General features: G+C 41.8%; 1 protein-coding gene across 7 annotated transcripts in view; it reads left to right on the top strand.

The window, feature by feature from the left end:
* Positions 1 to 1,279: 1,279 nt before the first annotated feature.
* The window catches only part of dclk2a (doublecortin-like kinase 2a), a 343,959-nt gene continuing 335,442 nt past the window's right edge, over positions 1,280 to 9,796 (top strand). For all 7 annotated transcript variants that reach the window (XM_073042911.1, XM_073042910.1, XM_073042912.1 and 4 more), the window contains exon 1: positions 1,280 to 2,573. In XM_073042911.1, the coding sequence (XP_072899012.1) occupies positions 2,147 to 2,573 (427 nt within the window). In that variant the 5' untranslated portion in view covers positions 1,280 to 2,146. The remainder of the gene's footprint in view (positions 2,574 to 9,796) is intronic.

The raw sequence follows: 9,796 nt of genomic DNA, 5'->3' as shown, positions 1-9,796 counted from the left end.
CCAACTAGACTAAACTAAAGATTACGCTTCCTGCAAACCTCCTCCCATTCTGTTACATCTAATCTTATCTCAACAAGATTTTATTCCCTTTGTTCCAGCTTGTGTTTGTTTAGTTCCCCTTAAATGTATCCAAGTTCTTCACAGGCAGTCCCTTGGAAATGTCGAAGATTTGCTTTGACATTTGTTTCCGTGGATTCTGTGGTGACTAATCAACTAATCCACCATTCCGATCCTCATAATAGTTGAAATTGCTTTTTATAATTATCCTTTATCTGAGGTATTTATTGAATGCATTTTTGTTCTACATTTTTAAGTCCTTCTCTTACTTTTCTTCTCAATTTCCCAACTTTTATTTCCTTATATTTTTCATAAAATTTTGTATTAATTTATGCTTTAAGGATTTTGATAACTACTGTGTTTATACAAAATCTAAATTCCAGGAGAGTCTGCCTAAACTATTGTTGTTTTAGAACTAAAACAATGCTTTTTAAAAGAACTAAATCAGTCAAGTTCCAGTTTATTGTCATCTGATTATACATACAGTATATTCAACCAAACTAAACAACGTTTCTCCCAACCACGATGCACCCACAATACATAAACATACAGAACATAAAGCAAAATATTACCACAAATTCGTAAATAAATCAAATATAGTTCAAAATGCGTGTGAAGTGCGCAGCATAGGTAAACAGTAAACAGCTCGCAGTCCTAGTGACGAGATCTTGGTGGTGGCAGGGTCTCACAGACTGGGGGAAAGAAGCCTCTACCCAGAATGGCAGTCCAAGTCCCGATGCTCCTGTACCTCCTTCCTGTCGGTAGTGGGTCAAAGAAATTGTGGGATGGGTGGTAGGGATCCTCACCAATGCTTTGAGCACTTCGTATACAAAATAGTAATGGTATTTTTGTCATGATATTGCACTGATAGTGCTGTGACATCACGTAAATCTCATCAAATAGATTAAAATTAAATTAATAAAATTTAAAATAGATAGAAATGGATATCTTTAAAACGAAAACAATTTCATCTTTTAGTATCACTAAATAAACTGAATTAAAATAGTTAAGTATTATTCAGGACTTTTTTTTCTCTACTATAACGAGGAATTATAATACGCGATTATAGGCTCCGAGCCATTGAAAATATATGAATTTATAAATCAGTGACCAAGGATACCCATTTGAGAGAAGTTATTTCCCACTGATTTGGGAGACTGTTAGCAAACTAACCCCTGCGGCACTAAGACCTGGAGGGAGCTTTTGTGCGGGGCGTGTGCGCGCGGGCGCGGGGTCGGGGACGCGCGGAGCCGGAGCCGGAGCCGGAGCCGCAGAGTTGCTCGGCACACTGCGGCTCAGCCCACGTCCCACGTCCCTGCTTTCGCTGCTGCGGTTGCGACACCGGCGGTGCTACGTTGGGAAGACTGCCAAAAGCAAGGATGGTTTCTTTACACTCGCGCTACGTCCAACGCCTCTGCCCGGGATCTCTTTCTTCCTGCATCTAGAGACACATCAGCCACCTTCTCCCCCCACGCCCCTCATCCACCCCCCTCCCACCCCGATCCGTGGGACACGGAGAGCCCCCGCCAGCACTGCGTTTGCCGCTGCTTCCGTTCCAGTTGTCAAGCCAGCTCGGAGCTGCATCCGACCGCCTTCCTGCCCCGCTCGCTCGCTCGCTGCTGCAGCTGGCCGTGGACCACAGCATCCCGCCGGCTCCCACTCCCACACCAGTCCCCGCGTTTAGGAGGAGGCCGAGGTTGGGGCTGCGGGCACAACGGGAATCGCCTCGGATCTTTCACTTCCCTCTTCATTCTTGGACATCACCAAGGCCATCAGCAGTGATGTAGGACGTGAAGAGAGGTCCTTCATCCTGGATCCACAGCGTGAGGAGCCCAGCATATTGTCTCTGGTGATAAAGGCGCCTTCCTGGCATTGCTCTGTATTTTTCTTATGAGAAGCAATAACAATTATTCATATTATTTGAAATTTTAAGCCACAATAGAGAGCATTCGATTTGGGGGAAGGTGGTGTTTTAGCTCAGTCAGAGCTGTCAGTCAAAAAGGGGGACTGGGTTATCAGCAGCTTGGCAGTAATAACTTTTTTTAAAAAGGAAGTATTATTGTTTTATCTTTTCATTTCACTACTAATTATGTCACATGATCGGAATATTGAGTTGGAGCACTTTGAAGAGAGAAGCCGGGGTCACCGATCATCTCGGCGTGGAAGTGGCGGTGGAGGAGGTGGAGGTGGCAGCGGCGGAGGAGGGGCAAACTCGCGTGGAAATGGTTTACCAAGCCCTGCTCACAGTGCTCACTGCAGCTTATACAGGACCCGCACTCTGCAAGCACTCAGCCAGGAGAAAAAAGCCAAAAAAGTCCGCTTTTACAGGAATGGAGACCGCTATTTTAAGGGGCTTGTGTATGCTGTCTCTCAGGACAGGTTTAGGTCCTTGGATGCTTTGCTGGTGGAACTGACTAAGTCTCTCTCAGATAATGTCAACCTGCCCCAAGGAGTCAGATCCATCTACAGTATTGATGGAAGCAAGAAGATCACCAGCCTGGATGAATTGCTGGAAGGTAAGTGAGAAAGAAACAATGCCTTCAGGTGAATGGAAGGCTAAGTCAGAAATCTGATTTTGAACAGCATTGCCCTCCAAGAGAAGTCATACAAAGACTACAGCACAATACAAGTGGATAGACCATTTCCAATAAAGAAAGTGTATTTTTACAAAAGTAGGCTGGTTTCATTGAAGACAAATGAGAGATTGTAAATGCTGGAGCTCTGGTGCAACGCACACAAAATGCTGGAGGAACTCAGCAGGTCAGGCAGCATCTATGGAGGGAGAGTCCTGATGAAGGATCTCAGCCCATACGTTGATTGTTCAGTTCACTCCATGGATGCTGCCTGACCTGCTAGGTTTCTCTAGAAATATTTTGTATGTGATTGCTATTAATGCAAAGACAAGGGGGAGTTTTCAGATGGGAGATTTGGATACTAATTTTGGAATAACCTGTTCTGATAATCTCTTCTAGTATCATCTTCATTTTTTGGAACTGTGTTTTATATATTTTAATCTTATGTTTCCATAACACCAGTTTGGCTTGATATACTGGCATATTATTTCTCAAATTCCTTTAATTTAGCAATCAGAAAGGGTTCCTTCCATGGTGCCGTAATACTATTTATGATATTTAAAGTCTAAAAGATGTGGGAAGATCAAAAATCTGAGAAGAAGGTAAGATGATGGACAGGAGTCGGACTAGTAAATTATCCCCTGGCAGCCCATTCTGACATTCAGTAAAAGCATGGCTGATATTCCACTTCAGTTGTACCTGCCTTCATTGCCCTTAAACACTTTGACATTTGTAGCATTGAAAAATCTACCTGACTCAGCATTTTATATATACCCAATGACTAAGCGCCCAAAGCTGTCTGCAGTAGAGAATTCCTGACTCACAAAGTTCTTGAATAATTCCATCAAGGATTTTCTTGTACCCTTCTCTAGGACTCCAATGCTGGGGAAACTTCATCCCATGATTTATCCTGTCGAGCCCCTTCAGTCTTGTGTTTCAATGAGATAACTGTTTCTTTCTTATGTCATGCAAAATAGCCCTTGTGTAATTAGTCTCACTTAGGCAAATCCCTCAGACTGGGAGTCAGTAGCACTCCCAGTATGGCATGTTTTTCCTTAGGAGATAAAAAACTGCACAGTATATTTAGAGTTCACAAAGAACTTGTATAATTGTAATAGGGCTTCATTACTCTTACATTCATATAACTTTCGTATAAATACCATACTTTTCACTCCCTCACTTTTTAAAGGGACTAACTTTAAAAGCTAAGACTATTTATGATAAATTCAAAAATAAGCTTTTTATGAAGAGCCTTTATTGATTCACTGATTCCTTTGACTTTATAATAATGTTAATCAGCAAGATGAAAATCTTTGAATCAGATTTCCCTTGAAATACAATGACATGGATAATCCTGGAGTTAATAATTTAGAAGTGACAAGGCAAAGTAAGTAACTTTGAAATGCGTTCTTAGCTTAATTGTGAATTGTAAATTGTTACTTTTTTAATTAGTGGACTGAGTCTCATTTTACTGCCATCAACTTGGAAAATATCTTAGCTTAGGATCTCCAAGACTATAGAATGGTTTCTGATGACAGTGTTAATGCAGTGACTCTCAGACCAGAAGAAACATTTATTAGAAATACAATTCTACTAATATAACAAAATATCCCATATTGCCTCATAGTGTAATATTCTTTCTGGTGTTCATTATGGAACTATTTTAGATGATTTTTAAGTTAATTTCACTTAGTAACTCTTTTGCATCTGTAAGAAGGGAGAAGCTGACCTTAAAAATATTGTTGAAAATCCCACAGATTTAGTCTGTGCTCTTTATTCATCCAAGACTGCAAGCTAGTTGGTCATTCATGGGCTTGCTGATGAGAGTCAAAGGATGTGTTGTTTAATGACAATAGGAATGTTTATGCAACGTAGTGGATAATGTGTGGTCGACTTGCTGTGCACCACCAACCATATTGGGGAAAGCTTTTGCTTCAGACAATAGACTAACAGTGTTAGTCTGCTTGCAAATACAAAGAAGAGGCCTAATGTGTAATACCAAACAGTGGATGCTGTGTTCCATTGAAGACTGAAGTTAGACCATGGCAAATATCTGAGGATCTACAATTTCTAGATTTTTTTGAAGTTTCACCTATATAGCTGTAGGAGATATATATAGCTGTATCACAATGGTGTTACTGTAATATATTTAATAAATTTTAGTATATTTTTCCATAAAAAATGACTCAAAAATCAGAATACGTGGAAACAAGGGTAAAGAACCCAGGAGGTGCACATGATATTCAAAATAAAGGTTCGTTGAATTGAGAATATCTATACAATTGTATTTTCACATTCACCCGTTTTAAAGAAATACTCTGAGATCAGAGTATTTGGTTCCAAGATGGTATTGAGCTGCAACCTCCACAGAGCTGCAGCTCAGATTTAGTTGCTTTTTTAATTATTATGAGGATGTTTTTAGGGACAGAGGGGGAAGTTAGGGGTCTGGTTAGGGTTGGGGACAGGGATGTGATGGAATTAGGCATGACACTGGAATCCAAATCTTTGTTCTGTGTTCAAAGACCACTGACAAAGAATTTGGGCACCTGTGGTTGGGTTGTTGGATGTCAGACCAGTAGAGATTGGACAAGGGCCAGGTCAGTGGTTGCAGTGGGTTCCAGAGTCGGACTTCCATTGGAGCTGGAGGTACCTCCTATGTTCCTGAATCAGTGAGATTGGAGTTCAAGGCCTCATGTTCAGGGTCCTGTCTTCAGCAAGGCCGGAGTTCGAGGCTTAGTGTTGGGTGATCAGTATGTCCTGGGATCAATGCCAAGGATTGAGTTGGAAATATGGAAATTGAGATCTACTGGCTGAAGCCAAGTCTGCAAATCTCTGTGTATCCATTAGGGAGGTCAAAGTCCAGTGTCTGTAGGCCCAAGTCCTTGTCCGCTGGAAGCCTGTCCTGGGATTAAAGACTGTGTATGTGTCTGGATGGGAGGGAAGGAGGGGCTTGTTTTTGCTGTTTTTGTTTTGTTGCTTGTTATGTTCTGCGTCGTTCTGCCAAGCATTGTGGGCATGCTATGTTGGCACCGGAATGTGTGGCGACGCTTGCTAACTGCTACCAGCATTTCCTTGGTTGTGTTGTTTCTTCAAAGTGCACACGACATATAAACTTGAATCTTGGATCAAACGTTGTAAAAACTTTAACCTGGTATTATTTACAGGAACATGCATATTCAAAAAGTATTATTTCAAAAAAATTAAAGCATAAACAAATTTTTATAATCCATCAATTACCCACATTGGCATTCTGTTTTTCTTATTAAAAATCTTTATCCTCCTTGGACAACTAGTCAGTTTATCAGAAAGCTTTCATAAGTACTATTTCTATCACCCTTTACAAATAATAGTATTTCCCTGCATTAAAGAAGATGTTACCCCTGATTCTTTGGCCAATGATGTTGAACCGGTGCCCTCTGGCTATAAGTTACACGATCTTATTGTATAATGTCTCCTTTTATCAAAGCCATCCAAGTTCCCCATTAAATTCTCCTTAACTGTCTATTGTTCTAGGTTTCTCTTATTGTGTAAGTGTCATTCCAATATCCCTCCTCTGCATCCTCTCTAAAACAAAGTGCCCAGGAGTGGCCATATTCCTCTACCTGCATCTTTGACAGAGAAGCTAATCCTACATTACATCTGTTCTCCCTGCATTATGTCAACTGCTCTCTGATACTGCCATTCACTCACACAATGCAGATGACTTACAGTGGACAATTCACCTACTAACCCATGCATCTTTAGTTGTCTTATGTGGAAGAAATGCATGAGCTCAAAGGAGAAAGTGCAAACTCCATGCAGAGCACACACATGGTCAGAACTGAACTGGGTTCTCTGTATCTATGAGCTGTGCCACTGTGCCTCTTTATGGGTAAATTTGGAAGTGGATAAATAGTTTCATCAGCAACATCCTGATGTTTACCCACCTGAACGTGGACATGCCAGAGTAGTTGAGAGACCCCTTTGAGAAAGGCATGTGTAAATCAGAATATGTTAAGAGCAATCTTAATAGCAGTTTTAGAGTTCAACCAAGGTAAGGACAGGATGACATTGGGTGCGGGCTCTGCCGTTACAAAGTAGATTTGATGATAGGTATTCAGCTGTGATAGTAATTCTGTGAAAGACATGCCCGAGAAACCTTTAATAAAGCTTTTGTAGCTTTTGTACTGAGTTTGTGAATGTTGTTGATTATCTTCCAGATAGATAGATAGATAGATAGATACTTTATTCATCCCCATGGGGAAATTCAACATTTTTTCCAATGTCCCATACACTTATTGTAGCAAAACTAATTACATACAATACTTAACTCAGGTAAAAATATGATATGCATCTAAAATCACCCTCTCAAAAAGCATTAATAATAGCTTTCAAAAAGTTCTTAAGTAGTTTACTTAAATACATTGAGTCCTAACCCCGGCACTTTAACATATCTTACTCCTGGCGGTTGAATTGTAAAGCCGAATGGCATTGGGGAGTATTGATCTCTTCATCCTGTCTGAGGAGCATTGCATCGATAGCAACCTGTCGCTGAAACTGCTTCTCTGTCTCTGGATGGTGCTATGTAGAGGATGTTCAGGGTTTTCCATAATTGACCGTAGCCTACTCAGCGCCCTTCGCTCTGCTACCGATGTTATACTCTCCAGTACTTTGCCCACGACAGAGCCCACCTTCCTTACCAGCTTATTAAGACGTGAGGCGTCCCTCTTCTTAATGCTGCCTCCCCAACACGCCACCACAAAGAAGAGGGCGCTCTCCACAACTGACCTATAGAACATCTTCAGCATCTCACTACAAACATTAAATGACGCCAACCTTCTAAGGAAGTACAGTCGACTCTGTGCCTTCCTGCACAAGGCATCTGTGTTGGCAGTCCAGTCTAGCTTCTCGTCTAACTGTACTCCCAGATACTTGTAGGTCTTAACCTGCTCCACACATTCTCCATTAATTATCATTGGTTCCATATGAGGCCTAGATCTCCTAAAGTCCACCACCATCTCCTTGGTCTTGGTGATATTGAGACGCAGGTAGTTTGAGTTGCACCATATCACAAAGTCCTGTATCAGTTTCCTATACTCTTCCTCCTGTCCATTCCTGACACACCCCACTATGGCCGTGTCATCAGCGAACTTCTGCACATGGCAGGACTCCGAGTTATATTGGAAGTCTGATGTGTACAGCGTGAACAGGACCGGAGAGAGCACGGTCCCCTGCGGCGCTCCTGTGCTGCTGACCACCGTGTCAGACCTACAGTCTCCCAACCGCACATACTGAGGTCTATCTGTCAAGTAGTCCACTATCCAATCCACCATGTGAGTGTCTACTCCCGTCTCCGTTAGTTTGTGCCTTAAGATCTTGGGCTGGATGGTGTTAAAGGCACTAGAGAAGTCCAGGAATGTAATCCTCACAGCATCACTGACCCCATCCAGGTGAGAGACCCCATGCTGTGGTCCTGCCTACATTTCAGTTTACAACTCTTCATTGCTACATCACCAAGAGAGCTAGTCTGCACTGATTCTTTAGAATCAGAGAAGGCCCAAGTTGGACAAGGCCATAGACTTGAGAGCAGCAAAACAAGGCTTTTAATCAGGAGGGAAGGGGTAATTAGAATAGTCCATCTCACCAGAGGCCACACACATTGAATCTGATATTGGAGGGCCAGTCCTGATATGTCGGAACAGTACTTGAAGAGATTCTTCGATGACTGGCTGCCCACTGGATTTGGTAAACACGCTCCGGAACAGTAGCTATGAACATGACTACTGCCCTTTGACTAGGCCTAAAAGTTCATTCAGGGTTGTGCCAGAGACTTATAGCAGTTGGCCACTTTGGTATCAAGCTGATAATAAATACCTTTCTCACAACTAGTAGCAATTACATCAACTTTGTCCGTAATATCACCAGCCAGAATGCACATACGTTCAAATTTGCAGTTCTGACGGGCTTCCACGGGATTAGAGCATAATTTTCAAGGCATATATTTCCAGATCACTCAGGAGTGCACATTAGTTGGAATGGTTTCCAGTATATTAAAATTATGATTGTATGTAACCACAGGTAGATAATTCTCCAGACGAGCTGAAGATTCCCATGTAGCTCTCCACAATGTCTTCATATCTTGAAGACTAGCTGCTGGAGACAAAGGGCACCATGAAAGTATGGCTGATAACCTCAGTGAGGAACCTCACCAACAAACCCAGACCACTAATACAAAAAAAATGTATCTGTAAGGAATGCCACAGAGTAAATTACTGCCATAATTAAAGTGCATTTCCTGTATCTTGGTCGATATGCATCTACCAGTATCCTAAGAATAGTCAAGATATCAAGCGCTTTCCAGAGCATTTTGTAGCATTAACTATCTGGAATGACCTAACCGTTCTGATATTCATTTAGCCTCCAGAAATGCACCCATCTGACAACATGGGAATCCTTTTTTTTTATGTCCCATGTGTAACCTCAAGTGCCTTGTCAACTCACCTTGATAGCATCATTGTTTGATCTCCCCATTCCACATTTACCACAAAAGTTGGAGAGTAGGCAATTGTGTCAACAAATGTCAGCCCAAAGAACTGAAACCGAATAATTCAATGGTACAGAACACACCCACATGTATATCCTTCTGCAGTTTCAACCAGCTATTCTTCCTCTTCCTTAAAACATGAACTATACAAGTGTTGTGTTAGATCAGGGTGAACAAATTTCTGATAACTGAACACAACGGACCACAGATGTTAAACTTTAGTGCAAAGGAAAACAAGCTGTTGGAGAACTCAGTGTGTTAGGCAGCATCTGTGAAGCAAAATGGACAGTCGACAATTTGGGTTGAGACCCTTTATCTGGACTGGATTTTCTGTTGGGTGAGAAACTCTTGTTGATGTGTTTTTAGTTTTAGAGCTTGTGAAGGCCTTGTCATAGACTGTGTCTTTGGTAGCAAGTGAGGGGCAGACTGCTGTCAGGAGATGACAAAATACTTGGGACATCTCTGTCACTGTTGTTCATCTCATGTATCACACCCCCCCCCCCCTTTCCAAAGTTGGGATATCTCTCATCCTTTCAATGATGGATTTCATAGTGTGAGATCCAAAGTGGGGGAGCTCCTTACAAATTCTTTGTTGCTGACCGATGTTTCCTATCCCGTACTGATAACTGGGTGCATGATCTTT

Source organism: Hemitrygon akajei, chromosome 4 (genome assembly GCF_048418815.1).
Source record: "Hemitrygon akajei chromosome 4, sHemAka1.3, whole genome shotgun sequence".
Lineage (NCBI taxonomy): Eukaryota > Metazoa > Chordata > Chondrichthyes > Myliobatiformes > Dasyatidae > Hemitrygon > Hemitrygon akajei.
Note: the sequence above shows the minus strand (reverse complement) of the source record. Positions and strands in the feature narration are given on the sequence as shown.